The sequence below is a fragment of the Prionailurus viverrinus genome, chromosome A3 (genome assembly GCF_022837055.1).
Source record: "Prionailurus viverrinus isolate Anna chromosome A3, UM_Priviv_1.0, whole genome shotgun sequence".
Taxonomy (NCBI): domain Eukaryota; kingdom Metazoa; phylum Chordata; class Mammalia; order Carnivora; family Felidae; genus Prionailurus; species Prionailurus viverrinus.
Window position 1 is genome coordinate 91,541,721 of NC_062563.1, and position 24,638 is coordinate 91,566,358.

Consider the following 24,638-nt stretch of genomic DNA (forward strand, 5'->3'; position numbering starts at 1 on the left):
GAGTGGTACAGTCACTTCAGAGGGCTGAGCCAGGATTTGTGGGTTGGAGGTGGTTGTGGACTGGACCATGTTGGGATACTCCAGGAGCCTGCACTGGGGAATCCCAACCACCCTAGGTGGTCTCAAGATGGGGGAGTAAGAGGGAGCTGGGGGCTGGAGAGAGGCTGGTGTAGGTGGGTGCTGAGCAGTCCCTTGTTTTGTCCAGGCACGGGCAGCAATGCCTGCTACATGGAAGAGATGCGCCACATTGACATGGTGGAGGGCGACGAGGGGCGGATGTGTATCAACATGGAGTGGGGGGCCTTTGGGGACGACGGCACACTTGATGACTTCCGCACTGAGTTTGATCAGGAGATCGACATGGGCTCCCTGAACCCTGGGAAGCAACTGTGAGCAGCACCCCTTGTGTGTGGCGGGCTTGTGGGGGGTGTGTGGGCTCAGGAGCTGAGGTGGGATCCGGCCAGGGCTGGGGTGGGGGTGGTTCTCACTTTTGCTTTAGTCTTATATCCCCAAAAGGTTGCTGGGGCAGCCACTGGTTATGGGAATGGTGTGCTCATCACAAGCATTGTGACTATAAATTGCTGAGAGGGCTCTAAAACAGATAAAACAAGCAGACAAACCAGAGTGTAGGTTATAATTTGTCTACGTCCTTTAGAGCTTTCATTTTAGAAGGTCCTTTTCTAAGTGTTCACCCTGCTCTTCTTTCTGCCACCTTAAATTTGTAAGTTGTCCATAGTAACAGTCTGTGAGTCACAGAAGAAAAGTCATGTTGAGGTGGCCAGGGGGAGGGTCTCTGAATGCTGTTGTCATAGCTTCCACCTCTGCCATTGCCCAGAGTAGGAGGCCAGACGGTTGTCTCCTCAACACTGGCTGAGGCTCTGAACTCAGACATATGGTAGAGTTGCCTGCGGGCTGAGCTGGGCCCCATGGAGACCTAGGGTCTCCATGGGTCCCAGCTCTAGGCAAACCCAAGGCCTGTGGAAAAGCCAGCTAAGGAGCCTCCTTGGCCGCTTCCTAGACCTGTGGCCCAGCAGGCATTCTTGGGTGGACAGGACCAGGAGGGCCTCCAACATTTTGCACCCTGAGTGTTATACTCTCCAGCCTGGCTAGACTTGATTTTTAGTTTCTTTTGACTGTTACGAAATATTATTTCACTCCCATTATTACACCAACATTGGCCCAATGTCCCCTATTAGCAATCTTGAAACAGGGATTGCTGTAAACTCCGAAGGCAATTACAAAATGTTTTGAGCAATTCAGGCCCCCTCTGGTCTATGCTATGTTGCTATGACTATTGCAGGAAAGCCGCTGGCATAGATCTCTGCTTGGGGAGGAAAGCCCAATTCTATAAGCGAGCTCGGCAACGGGGACCCTTTTTCTTTTTTTCTTTTTTTTTTAATTTTTTTTTTTTTTCCAACGTTTATTTATTTTTGGGACAGAGAGAGACAGAGCATGAACGGGGGAGGGGCAGAGAGAGAGGGAGACACAGAATCGGAAACAGGCTCCAGGCTCCGAGCCATCAGCCCAGAGCCTGACACGGGGCTCGAACTCACGGGCCGCGAGATCGTGACCTGGCTGAAGTCGGACGCTTAACCGACTGAGCCACCCAGGTGCCCCAAGGACCCTTTTTCTTTACAGGGAGAGTCCTTACTTCTTCAAAGCGTGGTTTATTTAACTCATAAGCTTCTCCCATGTATCCAAGCATGAGTCCACTTACTTGCAATTTTCATAGGCACACACTGGCTGTGTCTGCCGTGGCCGGTGAAAATTTATGGACCCAAAAGTCATTTATTCAAAGTCTGCCTCTAAGAACAAGGCACACCCAAGCCATTCTGAGGAGCCATATGCCCTTTAAAGGGTCAGAAGACAGAATTGCCAGCCCGGCCTTGGGAGCACACCACTGTCTCAGACTTAGACAAATCAAAGGTTGGGCTAACCTACCAGAATGTCAGCTAAGGTAGCCCTGAGGTCATTATTGGGCTCCAGTAGGAACTTTTCTCACTCTTTATGTGTTTCTAAACAAATCTTTTTCTTTTTTTTTTTTTAAAGTTTATTTATTTTTGAGAGATAGAGAGCGCGTGTGCACGCACAAGTGAGGGAGGGGCAGAGAGAGAGGGAGACACAGAATCCGAAGCAGGCTCCAGGCTCCGAGCTGTCAGCACAGAGCCGACCCGGGGTTCAAACCCACGAACCGTGAGATCATGACCAGAACTGAAGTCGGGTGTTTAACCGACTGAGCCACCCTGGCACCCCTAAACAAATATTTTTCTAAATGTTGACTGAAACAAAGTGTTTTTAAAAAGCTGGAGTGAAAGCTTTTATAAATCACTCACACTTCGGAGCCCCACTGGACCCCTCCCGTATCTCTATCTCCTAGCTATTTTGGAAAAGGTGTCGAGGCAGACAGACACACGAGGTCCTTAGTGTTAGAGCCAGGCTGCCTCCCCAGGCAGTGTGCCTGTGCTGGTGCTTGAATCCTCTGCTCAAACAATGTTGTGAGCTCTGCACTTAGCTCCAGTTCTGCTCTACGTACCTTGTCCTGGGTCTTCAGCCAGTCACTTCCTGATGGCCGTACCAGGTGGGTTATACCAGGTGACTTCAGAGTCCCTTCCACACTCTTGCTCTGGGTTTCCTCACTAGAGCCCAGCTTAGTTAGTGTCTGCTGGCCCTGGGGGCCACCTCTCTGGGCTCCGGATCATTAGATGCCAAGGAAGGGCCTTCTTTGCCACAAAGAATGGTGAAGCTTCAGTTTCTCTGACACAATTTGAGCCGGAAAGACTGGCTTCTAAAGAAAACAGCATCACCTAGTGTTGAAAAAAAAAGTTAGCCGATTGCTTGGGGGCGGGCCTCTGCCTTTCTAAAACATGCGTTTATCTGGTTCCCTCCCTGCTCAGAAACTTCCAAAATGTCCCACTCCCAGATTCCCAGACCATCTGACATTTAAAGCTCCTAATCTGGCTCAACCTGCCCATCACCCCACCCCTGGGGTTGTGGGTTGTTTTCCAGAAATCCACAAATGATCTTGCAAAAGGAGGACAGTATGAGACGTTGAGTTGCTGGGCCTGCACCCCTGATTTAATCTATTGACCTTTTTTTCCTTTTGTATATAAATATTGAGGTTCTATACAAAGTTTCATCTTAGAAAAGTATTTCCTGGCTAGAGAAAAAAAAATGTAAAGTCACTTTTACTGCATGTAACTTACTTTATTTAAAATTCAGGCTGTCCCAGAATATGTCACACATCCCCTGGATGTTTAGTTTGGCTGCTAAAGGCCTTTTTTCTCCATAGTTCAAGGCCCCCCCGGCCTACAGAGATGGCCCAGACGTCCCTGATCCTGCAGTCTCCCCTGAGCTGTCACCTGTCTGCACATCTTACAACTAGCAGCGCCATCAAGTTAACATGTCATTGTGCCTCCGCTTACATGTACTTATTGTTTGGTCTGTATCTCCCTGCAGATTTGAGAAGATGATCAGTGGGATGTATATGGGTGAACTGGTGAGACTTATCCTGGTGAAGATGGCCAAGGAGGAGCTGCTTTTTGGGGGGAAGCTCAGCCCAGGGCTCCTCGCCACTGGCCACTTTGAGACCAAAGACGTTTCAGATATTGAAGGGTAAGCTTCCTGGTCCTTCTCTCTCTGTTCACTGGATCCCCAGAAGAGTGGACAGGCTGTTGGGGAATGAGGAAGGGGCACTGACCCTTGACCCTTCAGATTTGGACAGCAGGAGGGCCTTGCTCAACACGGGCCATGGAGGGCCTGTAGCTTGACTTCACTTTCCAGATAGTCTCCACTCTTGTGCACTACCTAAGTGGCTCATGGTGTTGCATGGGTGGGGGTCGGGCCGGGCTGAATGCTGGAGGCTCTCAGGGAGCCCCCTGATGACTCCTATGCATCTACTTTCTTTCCCTTCAGAAGCTCTGACATTTATTTCTCTGTTGGTGATTCTCCAAAAAGGCTCTCTCTTGACACCTTCTTCATAACAGAAGGAGAGGTCCCTGTTTAGAGCCCTGCTCTAAAATTTACCCACTTAGTTCCAATAGGTAGATCTGAGGCCTGCATTTCCCAGAGCGACATGGCTGGAAGTGAGGGTGGCCTGATTTTTGTTTTTTCAGTTAACAGTATCCAAAGAGTTGGGTCTACTTTCCTGTTCTAGAGACTTCCACTTGTTGCTTGAGCTGGCCCTGTCGTTTCAGGGACCAAATGATGGAGAGGTGGGGATTTGGGTGCTAAAGGGAGAAGTGAAACAGTTTCCTATACCTTCAGATGGAAACTCTTGAGCGGATTGTGCCTGCTTGTTAAGCCCTGAGGGGATGGAAGGATGTATACTGGTGAGGCACTTAGTTCCCCTGAGGAGAGTGCTAAGCTCACTGCAGCAGACTCTAGCACAGTCTCTCGCATAGATTAGAGCAGTGCCTGCTCCCTCGTGAAAGGCAATGAGCTGGCTGCTTCACAGAGAGAAAATGGGGTGGGCTCCACCGCGGGACACTGTTCCGTCTACCCCTAGATAAGCAAACACAGCATGCACACACACACACACACACACACCCCTTGATGTGTGAAGCCATGAGAGCAAGGCCTTGTCCTTACATCATGTACCCATAAAAAATATTAGTTTTTCTCAGTGGGAAAAAGGGGCACTTGAGCAGTGTGTGGTGTGTGTGTGTGTGTGTGTGTGTGTGTGTGTATGTGTGTGTGTGTGAGATGAGCCTCATGTTGGGTCTGTTGTGTTTTCCCCTTTCTCTACCCTCACTGGGAGATGGTATTGGCTGGAGCTGAACGGTTTCCTTGTCAGCTGACATACCCCCTCCCCCTGGCCACAGTGGGTTGGACACATGCCCACACACTGTCCTTCTGTTTCCTAGGGAGAAGGACGGCATCCGGAAGGCCCGTGAGGTGCTAGTGCGGCTGGGCATAGACCCGACGCAGGAGGACTGCGTGGCCACTCACCGGGTGTGCCAGATCGTGTCCACACGCTCAGCCAGCTTGTGTGCAGCCACTCTGGCAGCCGTGCTGCGGCGCATCAAGGAGAACAAGGGCGAGGAGAGGCTGCGCTCCACCATTGGGGTTGATGGTTCTGTCTACAAGAAGCACCCTCAGTGAGTCAGCGTGCTGGGACCCATAGTGACAGGGCCCCCAGAACACTTGGAGACCACTGACAGGCCTGAGAGAGACCCTAGTGACTGCCCAGCCAACTCTGGTTTGCATTCTGGCACAGTGGGGAGGGACGCGGAGTTGAGGAGCTCTGTAGAATTAGCTCCCAGCTGGGCATGTGAGGATCAGGAAGGTGTGTCCCTGGCAGGGGTTCAAGCCATCTCTGAAGGCTCTCGATGACTGCAGCTCTATCCAGGGCCCCCCTGGCTGGCGGTGGGGGGCGGGGGAGGGGGAGTGCTCTTTCTGCCACCCTCCTGTGTAGGAGTTAGGGTTTCTCTGTACTTGTTTCTTTGACTCTCTCATGATTCTGGGTGGGCTCTGCGGGTACTGTGTCTTCTGCCAGGGGACACCCTAGTTCAGCCTCTCTGGCTGATCTGGGTATTGAATTCATCCTGCCCTTCCCTCCATGTTTGGATCCCTTGGGTCCAAGATATTCAAATTTCAGTTGGGACCTGGCCATCTCTCTATTGTACTTACTCATTATCTAATCCTTTTTATCTAATAGGAGCGCCGGGTCAACGGGCCTTCATTAACTGAATGGTTGATGCAGAAGGTCTCAGGCCTAGCATTCCCTGGTTTTCTAGTCTAGTGCACATGAATCACCTGAGGATCTTGTTAAGAGGCAGATTCTGATTCGGAAGGGTTCGGCCTGAGATACAGGGTCTTACTACATTACTTACTGTGATTGTGTGCGGTGGGTAGTGACTTCCTATAACAGTCCTTCCCTTCACCCAGCCAGGGCGGTCACAGTTGCATAGCTGAGCTTTAATTAACACAGTGATGACCCTGACTTGGGAGAGTGGGGAGAGGATGATCAGGGTGGCATCTGCTCCTGCAGGTGCCTCCCGGCCTTTGAGCTGAGGCGGTGAGCCCTTTGCACCATTGACCCTAACCGCGGACACCCGTGTCTTACCCCGTCTTGGTGACTGCAGTTTCGCCAAGCGTCTTCACAAGACGGTTCGGCGCCTGGTGCCCGACTGCGACGTCCGTTTCCTGCGTTCCGAGGATGGCAGTGGCAAGGGGGCAGCCATGGTGACAGCAGTGGCCTACCGGCTGGCTGACCAACACAGAGCCCGCCAGAATACCCTGGAGTCTCTGAAGCTGAACCGTGAGCAGCTGCTGGAGGTTAAGAAGAGGATGAAGGTAGAAATGGAGCGAGGTCTGAGCAAGGAGACCCACGCCATTGCCCCCGTCAAGATGCTGCCCACCTACGTGTGTGCCACCCCTGATGGCACAGGTATGTGGCAGGCTGCCTCCCGGCTCGCGGTGCTGGGCCTGTTTCATGGTGTTGATGCCCAGGAGGACTCCCTTAGTCATGGCTTTGGATATTTGGACCAGAACATGTTTCTTCAGCTCTAGCACTAGGCAATTCTAGTGTTCAGTAAGCTCAGGCAAGGCATTCCCCTGCTACAAACTGAATAGTAATAATGATCAATACTTACTGAATGTTTACTATGTGTCAGACACTTCTGTAAGTGCTTTACACATATAAACTTAATTTTTAACTGTTAACAGCAATTAGTAATTAATTTTGTTAACAAACTAATATGCTTGGCACAAAACTGAGACACTGAAAAATTAAGAAACCTGCCCAAGTTCACACAGCTAGAAAATGGCAGAGCTGGGATTCAAACCCAGGAGTTTTTGGTTCCAGGGCCAGTTCTTATAAATCCTAGGTCAGGGGTTGGCAAACTAACGCCCATGAGCTACATCTGGCCCACTGCCTATTTTTTTAAATAAAGTTTTCCTAATACACAGCCATGCCCATTTGTCCACATATTATTTATGGCTGCTCTGCACCACCATGACAAAGTTGTATGGTTGCAGCAGGGACTGTGGCTCCCAAAACCTGAAATGTTTACTGCCCAACCCTTTGTAGAAAAAGATTGCTGACCTGTGGTTTAGGTCTTACAAATTAAGAAATGGAGATCTTTTCCCAATTTGGAGAGAACTGACGTTGAGTAAGCCAGTGTAGCAGTTGGGCCAAGACTGGGCCTTGGTCCCTGCTCTACCCTCTTCTGGCTCTGTGGGCCTGAGCGAGTGACTCAGCGTAGGTCAGCCAGGTCTCCCTCCTCCATCAGAGGGAAATGCAGTGCCTCTTCCTCATGGCTGCCTGAGGGCTGCGTGAGGAGTATGTTTGAGGCACGTAGCACCTTATGATTGCCCAACAAAGGAGGGTTTTCTCATGTGAAAAGATTTCCCTTCAATTTCCTTTAAAGAGTTGAACTCTGCTATTTTTTACTCTATTCTAGAAGCTAACATAAGGTGACCTTTGATTTAGCACAAATGACATGTTTAGATATTTTTGAGTATACTGTATCACAATTTCTGGTTTCCTGCAGAGCTCATTGTGACCTCTGGGACCCACCTGAACTCATCTGAGGACCGCTAAGGAGACAGCACGGCTCTGGCCCTCAGGGGTCTTACTTTTCTTTCCTGTTAGGTGGAGCACACAGTCCATCATCCCTGAGGGTGTTGAGGGGCTGCCAGGAGAGCTCCCCATTAGGGGAAAGTGCTTTAGACTATCACCCTCTGCTGTGCCCTAGTGCGTCATCTTCCCGGGTTTATATTGCAGAGAAAGGTGATTTCCTGGCCTTGGACCTTGGGGGTACCAATTTCCGCGTCCTGCTGGTACGTGTGAGGAATGGGAAGAGGCGCGGAGTGGAGATGCACAACAAGATCTACTCTATCCCACAGGAGGTCATGCATGGCACAGGGGATGAGGTGAGTCAAGGTGGCTTCTGGGAGGGGACCCCAGCAGACATTCACTTCCACCCTAGAGGACAGTGCTTTCTCTGCTCAGCCATGGTCCCAGGGAAGGCTAGGTGGGCCAGGGCCCTGGCCTTGTCTTCACTCATGTTAGTGCCTGAGCTTGCATTTCTCCTGAGAGGAGCTGCTGGGGGCAGCCTGCCCTGGCCAGGGCCCCTCCCTCAGAGCCTGTCTTCTCCCTGCAGCTTTTTGACCACATCGTGCAGTGCATCGCCGACTTCCTTGAGTACATGGGCATGAAGGGCGTGTCCCTGCCTCTGGGTTTCACCTTCTCCTTCCCCTGCCAGCAGAACAGCCTGGATGAGGTAACCGCCTTCCCAGAGGGCTTGCCTGTGGGCTTTATGGACTCTCCACCAGCCAGAGTTTGGAGCGGGGCAGAAAGTTGAGCTGAGAGGAGGAAAAGAAGGGCATGAGTAAGCAGTTATGATGAGGGGCCTGTTGATGGGAATGATTCAGTTGGAACTGGTAGAGGTAAAGTAGGTAACAATCTTAGGGATGATGATGATGCTGACCAAATATTAGCAACGAACATTTTTAAAGTACTATCTGCCAGGCACTGTGCTAGGCTGCCTATGTGCATTATCTTAACGCTCACAGCAACTGTGTAAGATAGGTGTTCATATGCTCATTTTGCAGAAAGGAAAACAAAGTCTATAGAGATGCCAAGTATCTTGCTTCAGATCAGAAGGCTTGGGAATAGCCAAGACAAGATTTGAATTCTGGTTTCCCGATACCCAAAGCCATGTTTTCAGTGATGCTCACCTGCTCCTGAGGCCTGTTTTGGGCTTGGGACATTTTCATTAATCTTCTGTTGTTTAGATGCTCTGGTGCTTCTCTAGTCTTAGCTTTGCTTTTCATTCCCTTTCAACTTGCCATGCAGGAATGAAGCAGGTGGGCAAAGAGCTGGTGCTCTCACATATCCCGGACATGGTGTGTTGAGAATGTAGGAGAGCTGAGTAGGTCATGCTTGGGCTTATTCTGCATTGATTATCAGCATATTAGATGTCAGAATACTGTTGTCTAAGCAGTTGTTCCTCTGTCTCCGTTGGTCTTCTAGAAGCTCACATGCATGTTCACAACTGGTCAGTATGTGGTAGACAGAGTGGCCAGGGTACAAAAGGCATGATTCCTACTTGAGGTGCTTACAAACAAACTGTGATGTAAGCAAGCTCAGGAAGGCTTGAGCTGCTGTTTGGAACGTGGTGCTGATGGGGTTCCGAGGCCCCGAGGATGCGCAGTGTGATGTTACCCGAGCACATACCTGGAAGGCATGAAAAATACTTGGATCATCTTCCAAGTCCAAAGCATGAGTTGATGGGGAAGAAAGGCAGGCAGGCCTGGCAGTGTGGAGGAGGGCACGTAGGTGGGAAATGTCACAGGTGCAGGGAGGTTGGTCCAGTAGGGAAGAAAGGCCAGCATTTCCCACAGGATCCCCGGAATAGCAACCCTCCTGTTGCTCAGCTGAGTTTTGTAAATGCTTCCTCCTCCTCCCCTCTGAGTTAAATTCATGTGCACCAGTACAGTGAAGGTTTTAGGATGTCGTGCAATAAAAACCCTTGCCTAATCCAGTATTTCCCAACATGTGTCACCATTTGTCCAGTGTTAGGGGTGCAGTGTTGCTTTTCACTTTTCTGTTCCTTTCCAGTTTTATTGAGATATTAACATGCATACTGTATAAGTTTAAGGTGTACAGCACAGTGATTTGACTTACATATGTTGTGAAATGATCACCACAAATAAGTTTACATCTGTCATCTCCTACAGATACAAAAAAAGAAAAAGAATAAAAGTGGTTCGTTTTCCTTGTGATGAGAACTCTTAGGATCTACTCTTAACTTTCTAATATACCCTATGGCAGTGCTTGCTGTTGCCATCATGATGTTCATCCCATCCTGAGTACTCATTTACCCTGTCACTGGAAGCTTATACCAATTCCCTCTCCCCAGTTTTTCTGATTCCTTTGTCTTTTCACATTATGTTTCTCAGTGTCAATGCACCGGGTTTTCAAAGGCTTCTCCATTTACATCAGTTTACCAAAGGGAATTACCAAACGTGCAGATAAATACTTACATGTTTCTTAATGAAACATTGCTTATTATAATGAAAACATTAGAAACTAACCCAATTGTTCAACAGTTGGGAAATAGTTAATAAGTTCTGAGCCATTCACTGCCGGGTATCAGCAACGAATGTTTTTGGAAGAAATTTCAATGATGTGGGAAAAAAACTGGTGGTAAGACTAACAAAAATGTTTTTAAGAAAAAGATAATCTCTATAGTATAGAAACCCACAAAAAATACCTTCATCATCAGAAGATGAGAACATAGGACTCCAGTGTGTTTGCTTCTAGGATTTTCCTGCTGAAATATTTTTAAATAGACATGCCTTACTTTTCATGCCAGCATGTATCTATCTTTAAGAGTTTATCAGGTAACCCAACAACATATTCACTGTTTCTACCTGCATGGTAAGATTCCAGGTCATTGTGTTAGATTTCATTCTTTACGTTCTAAGTTTCTGTAGGGAGTACGTGTTCCATCTAGCACTGTGAAAATTAAGAGCAGATCAGACAGAGGCTGCGTTCTCTCTGTTGTTCAATCGGTCTGTGAGCCGGGATCTGCTCTGGTAAGATTGTCTTATTGAGTGGAAAATCAGCAGGTGCTGAGGCCCAGAAGCCCCAAGCTCCCTTGACCACCTCGTGGCCCTGGGCAAGTCTCCCCAGCTTCACGGGCCTCTCTGCATGTCTTATTATTAAGGACCACCTGAAATAATGTTATTTGATCATTCTGTAAACTTGAAAGTGCTAAATATAAAATTTCATTAGAGATATGAAGCTAATTTGTAGGCAAGACAGCTAGAGATGAGCACACAGTTGTTTGGATGTAGGTATGTAAGCCAAGACACTGCTGGGATCATGTCTTATTTTTCCAAATCTCCTGGGATCTGAATACAGCGTGACACATCCAGGTTGACTTGTGACTCTAAACTCCTGGGCCATGAAATGCCAAGCAGGGGTGAGGCTGAGCAAGGCCTGGAGAAACCATGAAAGAGGGTGGGTAGTGAGCACACAGTCCATTTATGGATTCTGGCCTTGCAGGGAGGTGGCCCAATAGTTCTTGATGCTGTTTTCCAATGGGTTCCAGCAGCAAAGAGGAAACCAGGGGACAATAACCGAAACACTTCTCCCATATGTAAAATCTCCATGTGTGTATTCCCCAGAGGGCCCTGTGACACGGCAGACGGCCACATTAAAGACGAGTGGCTTATGGGTGACTCTGAAGAGCCTAGAGTGCTTCCCTCACTGGGATGACGTGAAGCCTAGCTGTCACCCAACTGTCACCCAAGCAGGGCACTTGTTTACACCATCCTGGAATTTGACAATGAAGAGACAGACTCTGACCCTTCTGATGTGAATATAGGACAGGGCAGAGCAAACTGCTTTTCCCAGCAAAAGAAACACTTGTATAGAACTTAGCTCCCTGCAGGGACAGTGATGTGGTACTTAGGGGCCCATGGCGTCAGCTGGCCTGGGGATGAGTCCTGCTCCTTTCCCCTAAGCTGCAGGCCTTGGGCAAGTTACTCCAGAGCCACAGTTACCTAGAAAATGGGCACAATAATGATAACTATGTCACCAGTTTGCTATGAGGATTAAACAATGGAACACACACATAGGGGGCATGCAATCATTTGTGGGAGGGATGATTGGTCATTAAAGGGAATCTATACTACCTGGTGAGGTTGAGAACGAGAGGCACAGCCAGGCCCCAGGAATGACACAGGAACCCTCCTCTGCTGTCCTCATCTGTGCTCTTATGTGACTTTTAGAGCATCCTCCTCAAGTGGACTAAAGGCTTCAAGGCATCGGGCTGCGAGGGAGAGGATGTGGTCACCCTGCTGAAGGAAGCCATCCACCGGCGAGAGGTGGGAGAGGCGTGCCACGAGGCCCAGAATGACCCGTGTTCAGAAAGTGGGGAAGTGTTGGGTGTGGTTGCGTGGGTTAGGGGGAGAATTAGTGTGGTCCTTCGGCGGTGACCGAGTATCCGCTGCGTGTCGAGCCCTGCTCTTGGCACTGGGGATTCAGGAATGACCACAACAAACTCTGGTACTATAAACAAACCCATGAGCTAATGTCAGGTGCCTTAGAGCTATGAAGAGACATGAAGTCAGGTGAGGACAGAGTGAGTGGGCTGGAGAAGGGCACTCCTAAATAGCACAACCGGGGAAGGTCTCTGAGGAGGTGACATTTGAACAAAAAGTGAGAATGAGCCAGGCTGTATCAAATACACTTTCTATACATATCAGTCTCCCTTGCAAGGGTCTGAAAGAACATGTTGTGGTTCTTTGGTGGACTGGGGATCTGCTTTTGCCCTCTCAGGAGTTTGACCTGGATGTGGTCGCCGTGGTGAATGACACAGTTGGGACGATGATGACCTGTGGCTATGAAGACCCTCACTGTGAAATCGGCCTCATTGTTGGTAAAGCCCCAGCAGTCCTTCCTGCACTGTGACCCATGGCCTCAGACGGGTGTGGGGACGGTGCAGAGTGAGGCTGTGATGTGTTTGTGATTGGCAGGCACGGGCAGCAACGCCTGCTACATGGAGGAGATGCGGAACGTGGAGCTGGTGGAAGGGGAGGAGGGCCGGATGTGTGTCAACATGGAGTGGGGGGCCTTCGGGGACAACGGGTGCCTGGACGACTTCCGCACGGAATTTGATGTGGCTGTGGATGAGCTTTCTCTCAACCCTGGCAAACAGAGGTAGGTACCCCAGTGCCTGCGAGTCTTGGTACATGTACCCCAACTGCAGTGTAGCAAGTGGTCAGATCCTCTGCAACAGCAAGTCCCAGGACACCTGTTTCTGAGATGTCAATAGAAGAAATTTCCTTGGCAAGGGTTTTCAAATAACATCCGGGAAGTACTACCGCTTGGACTATGACACCTTCAAAATCCAGTTGGGAAAACAAGAGTTGTGTTTTGAGGAGCATTTCTTAAAGGGAACTGGTGACACAGGTTTTAGAAGGATGAAAAGATGTAAAGGGGATACTGAGGAACACAGAACTAGGAAATGTCAGAGGCAGCCTTCCTACCACTGCCTGTGAGAACAGGAAGGGATGGTGTTAAAACCTAGGTCTGGGACTGTGAGGAAAGACAGTTGAGTCATCTGCTGATAGTAGGGTAAAGAAGCTGGTGTAACAGAGAGGAACAGGAAGCAAACAGGAGTCTCTTCCTCCTCATCCATTCATTATGTAACATCCTCTATAGTCAGGACTGGACAAGGGCCAGCCCTAGCCTCACAAAGCATGATGGGGAGGTGCTCTGAGCTGCGAGCACACTTCCCATTGGGAAGATGTTGTGTGTAGTGTTTCCTAATTGGATTAATCAGGGACCATAGTTCTACAGAATATACTTTGGTCAAGAGTACAAGTCACAGACGAAAATGCCTCTAGGGGCCAGATAAGTGTCATTAATGAAAGAAAGGGTGGGACAAGATGGAGTGGGGATGGGGGTCTTGGTTGCAACTGGGGACCTCAGCTTTTTTAAAGGCACTATTGAGGGCCAAAAGGCCCTCAAGCCACCGAGCTGTCACATCAGTTCTGGTGGCCAAGACAGGGCTTCTCCAGTTGGCACTCAAGTAAAGTGATAATGATTAGTTTGGAGAGAAAACATGCTGAATGTCTGATGAAGTTAAGGATTAAGACTCATTATCCTGCCGTTTTCTTGGAGATGGGGTTTGAGTGTGTTTTCCTTCTTGGAGTTGGGAGTAAGCACCAGAAGGGAGATGAGCCCAGAAGATGGAGATGATCCCAGGGAACCCCATGGGCCTCAGGCACTGTAGTCAGTTTTGCCGAAGGCTGTGGGTCAATGTATGCAGATACCAGGAAGCCTGCCCAAGTGAATCAAATAGCACTTCCTTTCCCACCAGGGGGAACCTGCATGCCCTCTACTTTCTAATGTGCTGGGCATCTCACCTTCCTGCTTAACCTCCATGCACATTATCTGCATTGCAGGTTTGAGAAAATGATCAGTGGCATGTATTTGGGCGAGATTGTCCGTAACATCCTCATCGATTTCACCAAGCGTGGGCTGCTCTTCCGTGGCCGCATCTCAGAACGACTCAAGACAAGAGGAATCTTTGAAACCAAGTTCCTGTCTCAGATTGAGAGGTGAGAATTTAGGGCCCGGGGCAGGGTGGGACCGTATCCTCCTTCTCATGGACAGACAAGCTGAAGGATTTCCGTAGCTCAAGTAAGGTCGGGGCACGGCTTACATAAACGTCAGTTTAGTAGCAAACACATTTGTTGTCTATAGTGTTTATTTAAAGTTATGGATAGTTGGCATTTTAAGGGCAAATATATAACATTCTCATGAAAAGTCCTGCTGAGCTGGCACAAGGCACCTCCCCTCCCCCCATGCAAAGTAATGTGGGTGGGTTTTAGATCAACTATCAAAGGTAGAAAGATACCTGCTCATAGGATATAAACTGGAATGCACAAAGGAAGCTAGCCTATTAAAGTGCTTGCACCTGGCGGGAGGGTGCTTCTTAACTGCTGCTGTGGTAATAAGGCAGCCAGGATCGAGTGAAGATTGGCATGCCAGGCAATGGCAATGCAGAAGAAATCAGGCCATGTGGTGGCTCATTAAAGCAAAACCCCCCTCCTCCAGTCTAATGGAAGCAAAGACCGTTCCAAATTACCATAGTGAATTTCGGAGCCCTTTAATAATTAATGCTATGCATTACTGTCAGGTGTATGGGAAAACAGGAACTGGATGACTGGCATGAGTGGGGCCCCAGGACATCTGCACCAGTGAATAGAAAGAATATGTTCTAGTGTGCATGTCTGTCTGTGTGCAGGAAGCTGATTCCAGGGTTCTAAAACAGCTCCCTTTATATAATATTTATTTTCTTACAATTGTATTTACATTTGTTTCCTGAGCCGTGAGTAGTTATCAGACCACCCCGGGTGGGGGAGCAGAGACAGAACAGGATCTCTGCTGGCAGGTGATGCTTGTCCTGCTGACCTGTGAACAGCAACAAGAAAATGGATAAGAAAGAGCTGAAAATGCCAACTACAAGCCTTGTCACTGTCTTTATTCTTTCCAAATGAGTGGAATACGTAGATGGTGAATTTCCTTTTTTCTTGAGTGCCAGTTGTATGGTAGCAGTGCCCCGCCTCGCCTGGGCAAACTGGAATAGGAGCCCGTTTCTTTATGTTCCTGTCACACTCAGGTGGGCTTCGTGTGGTCCAGTGGGATGAGCATGGGTTCCTGAACTGAGTTCAAGAACAGGATCCACCTCTCAGGGAGCTCCTACGTGACCAGTCCCCTGGAGTGGTGGGTGGGCCACCAGCCCCTGGTGTATGTGACTGACCACTCCCTGTCTGTCTGCCCCCTCCCCCGCCCCCCCAGTGACTGCCTAGCCCTGCTGCAGGTCCGAGCCATCCTGCACCACCTGGGGCTCGAGAGCACCTGTGACGACAGCATCATCGTCAAAGAGGTGTGCACGGTGGTGGCACGGCGGGCGGCCCAGCTCTGTGGTGCGGGCATGGCTGCCGTGGTGGACAAAATACGAGAAAACCGTGGGTTGGACACCCTCAAAGTGACAGTAGGCGTGGATGGGACCCTCTACAAGCTACATCCTCAGTGAGTGCCTGACCTCCACTCTCCTTGTCCATCTTTCTCCATCTGTTCTTTCCTTGCTTTTCCTTCCTCTCTCTTCTTAGTTTATAGCAAAGCACCTGACATTCCAAATGAGTGTCTATAATATATATGCTTTACTTTAAAGGTTAAGAGCCAGAAGTAGGTCTGTGTTTTACCACCCAGCTTGGAAGACTCAGGCGCTATGCCCCTGTCCCCTGCCAGGGAAGGTACTCTGGTGACTTAGTCCCTTGCTTCCTTTCCCTGCTTATCTGTGTATGCATCGCTATGGTTCCGTTTTACTTAATTTTAAACCTGCCATAAGGGGAGTCCTATGGCATCTCCTCTTTTGTGACTGGCTTTCCCCACACAGCATTTATAGCTTTGAGACGCATCCACATGGAAGAATGCAATTGCAGTTCATTAATTTTCAGGGCTGCGTAGCATACCTTTGAATGAGTATACTATAGTTTACTGTTCTGCTAATGGATATTGGGTTATTTCTAGATTTTGTCTGTTACAAACACTGCTCCTGTGAACATTCTAGGAAATGTAGGGGAACTCTGGAGCGAGATATTTTCTGCAGTTTGGTGTGGGGGCTGGTAGATTATAGCCATGACTGTTTTTGTAAACATGAGCCATGCCCACTCATGTATATGTTGTCTCTGGCTGCTTTCACTCTACAATGGCAGAGTAGTTGCCACAAAGCTGAAAGTGTATCTACTGCCTTGCCCTTAAATTTTTTTTATTTTGAGAGAGAGAGAGAGAGAGAGAGAGAGAGAGAGAGCACAAGCATAGCATGGGGGAGGGGCAGAGGGAGAGAGAGAGAATCTCAAAACAGGCTCTGCACTCAGTGTAGAGCTCTTGGCAGGGCTCGATCTCAGGACCCTGGGATCACGACCTGAGCTGAAATCAAGAGTCTGGATAGTTCAACTGACTGAGCTACCCAGCCTCCCCTGTTTGGCCCTTTTTATAAAGCATGTCCTTCAAACTCCCCCAATGTGGAAGCACTGAATTTTCTTTTCTTTGTACACTTTTTCCTGTTTCTCCATCTCTCTTCTTCTCTCATCAGCCATTGTTCCTCTCCCTTCTTCACTCATTTGCATTTGTTTTGAATGAATCATTTTTAATTTAGGAAGTACCCCAATCCCTTCCCCCCGCCCCTCCCCCCTACAAGCTTTTTAGCTCAAAGGTAAAAGAACAGAGCTGTTACCCTGGTCTGGGCAGTAGGTGAGGCAGAATGAGGAAAGAGAGACGCCTCTATTGAAATGTTGCCTGCTCGCAGCATGACTGTTTCTCGAGGAGTTGAGAGACTTGCCCAGAGTTTACACAGATAGTTAAAAGAGGGAAACTTGAGAAGTCGCAAGTCCCTTGTCTTGATGGTCAATGTCACTGAAGAGTAGGAATCTTGGTCCCAGAGGAGAGTTGGGAGGGGGACAGAAGCCAAGCCACTGGCGCTGAGGCTTGCTTCATAGATGAGGAGGCCTTCCTGACCCTGCTATGTTGGGGTACATGGTGACCATCTCTTTCTCTAGTCCCATATTGAAAGGCTCTGTGATCACCGTAATGGGCCTACAGCTACCCATGAACCTGCTCCTTTTATCTTTAGTGTCATTTTGGATTACATGTGGATCTGATGTGAGTCCATACCCCTGGAAAATGAAGTATCAAGTGCATGGGGCTTTATCTTCCAGAATTTAGGGACAAGATATGCCCTTCTGCAGGGTATACTTGTGATGCCTATGACTGTTGAACTTCTCTTCCACTGATTACTTTTTTTTTAATTTAAATTTATTTTTATTTATTGTGTTTTTAATTTTTTTTATTTTATTTTTTATTTGTAAAAATTTACATCCAAATTAGCATATAAAATCTTTTTAATGTTTATTTTTTGAAGGAGGGAGAGAGACAGTATGTGAGCGGGGGAGGGGCAGAGAGAGAGACACACACACACAGAATCCGAAGCAGGCTCCAGGCTCTGAGCTGTCAGCACGGAGCCCGATGCGGGGCTTGAGCTCACGAACCGCGAAATCATGACCTGAGCCGAAGTCGGATGCTTAACCGACTGAGCCCCCAGGTGCCCCTGATTACTTTCAAGAACACAGCTTCCAGAATCTCCGATGATTGTCTTACAAGGATCTCTGCTCCCCACTTGCCTGCTATGACATAGAATTTGGGCATGTTGCCAGCCTCACAAGCCTTGGTTTTCAGATACACAATACAGAGTGTTTAATACATGGTAGCTGTCGTCCTCTTGCTCATCTTAATAATTCTTGGGTTTCCAGCATAACTTCTTAGGGTCTCATCTCTGAGGACACAAATCAATCATGACTAAGGAAGTTTTTTTTTCCTGTGTCTTCCTCCCCACGTTTACAGCTTTGCCAAAGTCATGCATGAGACGGTGAAAGACCTGGCTCCGAAATGTGATGTGTCCTTCCTGGAGTCCGAGGATGGCAGCGGGAAGGGGGCGGCTCTCATCACTGCTGTGGCCTGCCGCATCCGTGAGGCTGGACAGCGATAGAGTCCCTGAAATTGGAAGGGACTTCCTGGAGTTCCCTCTCTTCCCTCCTTTAAATTATAAGATGTCATCCCCTGTGTCAGAGACAGACCCCTTGGGTTTTCTTTGGCCGAGGAAGACCCGTCGGACTGGGTGTTGTCTCTATGTGTACTCACTGCAGAGTTCAGCGCCCAAGACTTAGCCCTCCTGAGATAAATAGGTTTTGAAGTAAGGACTTGTTCATACTTGTCACAACTCTTCCTATTGGTTCTCTGAAAACTTAAGAAGGCAAATTTTAACCTTTAGTAATCCCCCTGGCCAAATTCCATGTCCCTGTATAATCTCACAGAATGGGGACACTAATGAAAAGATACGGTTGCTTCACCATGGACCCTGAACGTGACATTTCTAGGTAAAGAGCATTCCCCAGTATGGAGGTGGATGTTGTTTCTGCTCTGAGATCTGTGGGGATCTCCAATAACTTGAGCCTGATCCTCCACAGGCAGAAGTGGCGGGGTGGGAGAAGAGGCAGCGATGGAGGGAAATCCATGGATAGCCATGTGACGGCCCCTCTTTAACCTCACTTTTCAAGCCTGATGGGTTCCAGCGATGCTCTTCCTGGAATTAAAGGATCCCGAATCTGAGCAAGCAAAATCAAAGCCATGAGTTGACACATCCTGCAAGTGGGCTTGTCTTATCTCCTTGTGGGTTCCTGAGTCATCCATGAGCCATGGACCTTTGGGGGGATGGGGAGACTTTTTTGGTCTGTTTTTAAAATTTTTCCTGCAGAAGTGGAAACAACCCTACTTTCATTTTAATTTATGTTTGAAATTTATTTACTTCATGAAGTACATCTGCTCCTTTATCTTGACACTGTATGTAACGATGGGCTGTATGTAATGTATTTATATGTCAATTTCTTATGTGTATAAATACACAGGGTGTCTTCAGACTTGGCCTCTGTAGTAGATGAGCGTAATTTCAGGATGGAAGGTGAAGATACTGACAGGTTACTAGAAATACCTCATTCGCCTGCGGGAAGAGAAGGGAAGCCTCTTCAAGGTGAGTGAATGGCCAAGTAGCTCCTTCCCGGCTCCTTTTTAACCTGCAGACTCAGAAACGCGGAAGGCAGGGAACAGTGAGGGAAGCTGGGTCTATGGACTGAAAAAACCATAGCGACTGGCTGCTCTGTCTAGACCTTCCTGGGGCAATATTACCCAGGCTCTTAACCAAAGGAAACAGGAATCATTTCAGACAGACTCACTGCTTAGGAATTGTCATTCTTAGGGCAGTCAGTAGTATTTTTTAAGCTCTCCAAGAAGATAAAGGAAGCCACCAAAAACATTAAAAAAAAAAAATCTGTTAATAGCAAACCAAAACTGAACAATGAAACAATCAAACAAAGAAAACCTCAGGGACAACACTTTTGGTGGATTTGTGCCCTCCTAGCAAAATCAGTTTGTTTCATAAATGTTTTATGAGAAGCATCGTCCAAGGGCTTCTCTAGGCTGAGCTGTTTTTATACACAATATTTATTTCAAACTGTTGGTGCGGTTGGGGGGAGTGGGGTGGCATAAAATCTTGTATACTCTTACTTTTCAGGAGTGCAGTTAATTCTGAGTCCAAAAGCCCATTTCTTCCCTAAAATATGCACCCACACACACTGCAACTACATGGTAAAGAGGGAATGGCCCCATAACATTATTGAGTAGGAATCAAGGATCAAAACAAGGAAGGAAAGACACGACTCAGTAGCACCCAGGTTTTGCACATCTCTCACACTTGTACTGAGAACAATGTTTAAGTTTGTTTATCACTAAAGAATGCCCAAGAAGTAGAGATGATTTTTAACTTTTAAACTTGAAAATTAGGCACTGTGTATGAAATTGCACCTTTTTTAAAGGTAGAGCTGTGTGTGTGGCTATTACACATGTGTTGTTGGTTTCCAAAAAGGAATGCTGGAATATGCATTTTGAATGTTTGTGTTCCCACAGTTAGGTAACAGTTCCTTGCTGATGCTGCTTTGCCTGATGTAAATATGGTGAATCTCAATCTTTGACCGGGATGTGTTGAATCTCAGATTATTGAGCACTCAGTCTAGTAAAGATGTTGTCATGTATAATAAGGAACTAGTTGAATTAACTATGTGATGTTAACTATTAATAAATTTTAACATTTTTCAAAATATTCAGTGTGTGATTCCTGAGAATTTTGAAGAATGTACTCATCTTTTGGGCATATGAGGATGTTCTAACTGGTGTGAGTAATTAATGAGTATCTTGATTTTGACTGTATGTGCTTGCTTGACAGGCATGTGGCCAAGACTTGGTCTTGACCCCAGATATTTCTCTTCTCAGAAACTCCGTTCCAATGGAACTGGAAGATAGATGACCTTCCCTAGGCCGTTTTTGAGCCTATAACTTTCAAGCATCGGTGAAGAACCATGACTGGTGCAGCAGAATACTGTTTAGGGAGTTTGGCCGAGATATTAGCAGAGCCTTCAGGGGCCTGTGGCTGGTCTCTGTAGGCATGTGATTCACATTCAGGATATAAAGCCCTTACTTACGTGAACATCTAAAAAACATGCGTGTCTATTCTCTCCTTACCTTTCCTCTCTCTCCAATAAACAAAATACAGACCTGGGCAATCCATTCCTCACAAGACCCCGCTGACACCCACTGACATGGCCCTCCCTGATTGACAGTGAAATTATGGAAGCATCCCATACACTCTTGTTGCAAGTGCTAACTGGTACAACCATTTAGGGGGAAACAGGCAATATACAACAAAAGCATGTTTTGTGTAATTTTCTAGAAATTTGTGCAGAGGAAATGGATAGTTAGAGACCAAGATTTCACTTCGAAGGTATTGGCTACTGTATGATTTATAATAAAAAAACGTTCACTCCATACAATGGGTCTGCCCACCCTGTGTGAGGGTCTGGTCAGGAAGACAATCTGTTCCAGTTGGTTATACAGGTGATGAAAGAGCTGAGGAGCCAGAGTATGGAGAAGCAACCCAGAGATTAGCAATGTCCAAAAGATCCATTTCCATCCCACTGGCTGGACCAAGTCCAAAAGCTGGGGGCGGGGGGGTGGCGGTACAGGAACTGGAACCACAGACTAGGGAGGAAGTCAGTTAGAAATACCCTGGCTTCTCCCTCCCATCTTCTACTTTTTTGCAGTGTCTCCATTGGCTGAACCCGGCAAGGAGCCAGCTGGAAAGGGAGACTGTGACCAGTGGAGGGTGGGGCCTGGATCTGAGCAATAAGTAACTTGCATGGACCCCATAAAACCATGACAGTGTTGTAGAAGGGTATTTAATATCATAGAAAATGTTGACAACATGCCGTTTCATGATGCAAGTGTGTTACACAACAATATATTATGATCCTGTTTTTGTTAGGAAATTATTATCTACAACAGGATTAATGTGTTACCCTGAATGTCCCCTCTGCCTCGCTGGACAGTAGACACAAATGAGGCCTCCACCTCTGTGGTAACAGCTGTAGCGCCCCCTCAGCTGGCCCTCCACCCCTCTGGGATTTGGGCACCTCCACTTGGAGACCTCAGCAGTCCCCACCCCTGTGCTCACGCTGCTTCTCTGCCCAGCTCCCCGCCTCTCCTCCAGGGGGTCCCTCGCAGCCTCCCGCCCGGGAAAACCATTTCCTTCAAACAATGGACAGTCGGCACCCAAGTTGCTTAAAGCTGGGAAATAGCTTTTCCAGCTTCTGTCAAGCCCATTGCACCTTTTTTTTCTTTCTTTCTTTGCTGCTTTGTTTTCTGTAGGCCCCAGGTGCAGAAGGCTAAATTACTCATACTCCTCCTCAGTTCAGCGCATTTAATTTCTAGGCTTTGCAAGGACTTAGCTTTTTAAAAAATCTACTTAGTCCCCTTTATCCTCATTTCTCTTTCCCATTCTCCACTCATGACCAGCGATCGTGTTATTGTGTTGATGTGCACCTTACTTGTGTGTCTTTATGTAGCATCTATTGCTTTGTGAGCATGCTTTTTAATTTAAAAATGTTGGCTGTAAGTCTTTTTTTGCTTTCCACTAGGCATCACGCTTTTAAAGACCCATAGATGCTGCTGTGCATACAGCTAATCCATTACTTATAGTTACTGCACCGCCTCCCATGTGCGCATGCACCGTTTTCCCACCCAGGCTCCCAGTGCTGGGCGTGTGGCTCGACCCCGCTCTGGCAGCACAATCATCACTGCGGGGATCATCTTTACACATGTCCCCTTAATCATCTTTGGATGATCTCTTTGGGCACATCCGCAGGAGCAGGCTAGCGGGATCACAGGTGGTGCATTTGCTTAATCTGATCCCATATTGCCAGGCTCCTCTCCTGAAAGGCTGCCTCAGCCTCCAATCCCCCAACAGCGAATCTCCCGCAACCCTTGGCATTATCCAGCTTCCTAATTTTTATTAATGTGCTGAATGTAAAGTGAGATTGTAAGGTTGTTTTAATTTACATTTCTCTACGATAAGGGTGAGCATCTCTTTATATCTTTCTTGGCATCTTATGGTCTTTCTCAGTTAACTGCCTGTTCATTCTCTGCTGATTTTTTACCCAGGGTTTTTTTTTTTTTTTTTCCTTGCTGATTTACCAGAGTCCCTTGTTTAATGTAGATATTAGTCTGTTGTTGCTTTAGGTGTTACATATATCTTCTCCCAGTATGCTATGTTTGTTCACAGCATCCTTTGGTGATAGGAGTCCCTCTCTTTTGGTGTAAGCAAATCCACCCATCCGTTTTGCTGTATGGCTGGTACTTCTGACCTTTCTCACCCTTAGCCCACTAACATTGTCTTCTGTTAATTTTATGTATAGTTTTACTTTTTACCTAAAAGGGTTAATGTAAAAAAAAAAAACCCTGTGGTCATCCATCTTCCCTGTGGCATCAGGTAGGTTCCAGTTTTGTTTGGGTTTGGTTTTTCATGCCATTAGTGTTTGTCTGCCCTTCCCCACTGATTTGTGGCAGCTTTTCTGAAGTGCGTGAAGTTTGCAAGGGTCAGTCTCTGAGTGCTCCTTTCTGCCCCGTTGATCTCTTTTGTTTGTTCTGGAGCCAGTAACATTTTTTACTACCATGACTTTCTAGCGTGTCTTAATATCTAGCAAACCAGTCTCTCCCTCTTTTCTTTTTCAGACTCGACTGTGCTAGTCATGGTCCTTTATTCCTCCATGTAAATTTTAGAATAAGCTTATCAAATCTCTGAAGAAAAATCAGCTCAACGTTTGATTAGGGTTACAATGAATTTAGTGATTTTCAGAGTGGAACTGACCTTTTTTGCACGTTCACAGGAGCATAGAATGTCTCTGCGTATTCATCGAATCTTTTCTGCCTTTTCTAAGAGTTTCAAAGTTTTCTCTATAGTAGTTTTGTGAATTCTTTGTGAAATTAATCCCCAGATAGTTTATACGTGCTGGACATGGTCCTTGATTTTCATTATATTTTCTGGCTGGTTATCGCAGAGTGTCTCAGCCTCAGCACTATGACATTTGGGGCTGGATGATCCTTCGTTGTGAAGACTGTCCTGTGCGTTGTAGGATGCTAGCAGCATTCCTGCCTTTCACTCATCAGGTGCCAGTAGCACCCCTTCCCCAGTTGTGCCAAAATGTCCTCAGACATTGCCAAATGTCCTCTGGGGATGGGGCTGTCACATAAATAACTGACATCCAGTATTTTATCCCCAATATTGCACGGGCATGTCTTACCACGTAATTATTTATTGCTTATCTGAAATTCAAATTTAATTGAGTGTCCTTTTAAATTTTACTTGGTAAATTTGTCAACCCTACCTGAGAGGCACAATTGCTCCTCATTGAGAACCACTGGTGTAGATAAGCATTAGAAATTTGTGTAGGTTGATCTTGTTTCCAATAACCTTGCTCAGTTTTATTAATTATAATAGGTTCTTTATTCTTTTGGTTTTTCTATGTAGATGACCATATATTTTATAAATAATTGTAATTTTATCTTTCCTTTCAAATTGCTCTACCTCTTTTTTTCTCTTCTTACCACATTAGTTAGGATCTCCAGCACTGTTTGTTAAACAGTAGCAGTAATAGTATATATTTGTCTCATTCCTAGTCTTCAAAGGAACATGCCTAAATTTTCTCCATTAAGAAAAATGTTTGGGGTGCCTGGGTGGCTCAGTTGGTTGAGTGTCAGACTTTGGCTCAGGTCATGATCTCACTATTCATGGGTTCGAGCCCCACTTGGGCTCTGTGCTGACAGCTCAGAGCCTGGAGCCTGCTTTGGATTCTGTGTCTCCCTCTCCCTCTGTCCCTCACCCGCTTGTGCTGTCTCTCTCTCTCTCTCTCTCAAAAATAAATAAACATTAAAACATGTAATAAAAAAAAGGAAAAATGTTTGATGTAGGTGTTGGGTATCGATTTAAGGAACTTACTTTTTCTATTCCTAGTTTGTAAGATTTTTAATTATGAAATCTTAAATAGATGTTGTATACACTAAATGCTTTTTCTGTATCTATTGAAAAAGATGCATGGTTTTTCTCCTTTGGTCTTTACTGTGATGAATAACATCAATGCATTTGCTGGCAAATCTTTTACTGCTGGGATAA

General features: G+C 47.0%; 1 protein-coding gene across 2 annotated transcripts in view; it reads left to right on the plus strand.

Moving 5' to 3' along the window:
• The window catches only part of HK2 (hexokinase 2), a 62,281-nt gene extending 42,044 nt beyond the window's left edge, over positions 1-20,237 (plus strand). For both annotated transcript variants that reach the window (XM_047853871.1, XM_047853870.1), the window contains exons 7-18: positions 206-389; positions 3,457-3,612; positions 4,863-5,096; positions 6,084-6,388; positions 7,727-7,875; positions 8,106-8,225; positions 11,746-11,841; positions 12,296-12,395; positions 12,493-12,676; positions 13,927-14,082; positions 15,326-15,559; positions 17,930-20,237. In XM_047853871.1, coding sequence (XP_047709827.1) covers positions 206-389; positions 3,457-3,612; positions 4,863-5,096; positions 6,084-6,388; positions 7,727-7,875; positions 8,106-8,225; positions 11,746-11,841; positions 12,296-12,395; positions 12,493-12,676; positions 13,927-14,082; positions 15,326-15,559; positions 17,930-18,074 — 2,063 coding nt within the window. In that variant the 3' untranslated portion in view covers positions 18,075-20,237. The remainder of the gene's footprint in view (positions 1-205; positions 390-3,456; positions 3,613-4,862; positions 5,097-6,083; positions 6,389-7,726; positions 7,876-8,105; positions 8,226-11,745; positions 11,842-12,295; positions 12,396-12,492; positions 12,677-13,926; positions 14,083-15,325; positions 15,560-17,929) is intronic.
• Positions 20,238-24,638: the final 4,401 nt, after the last annotated feature.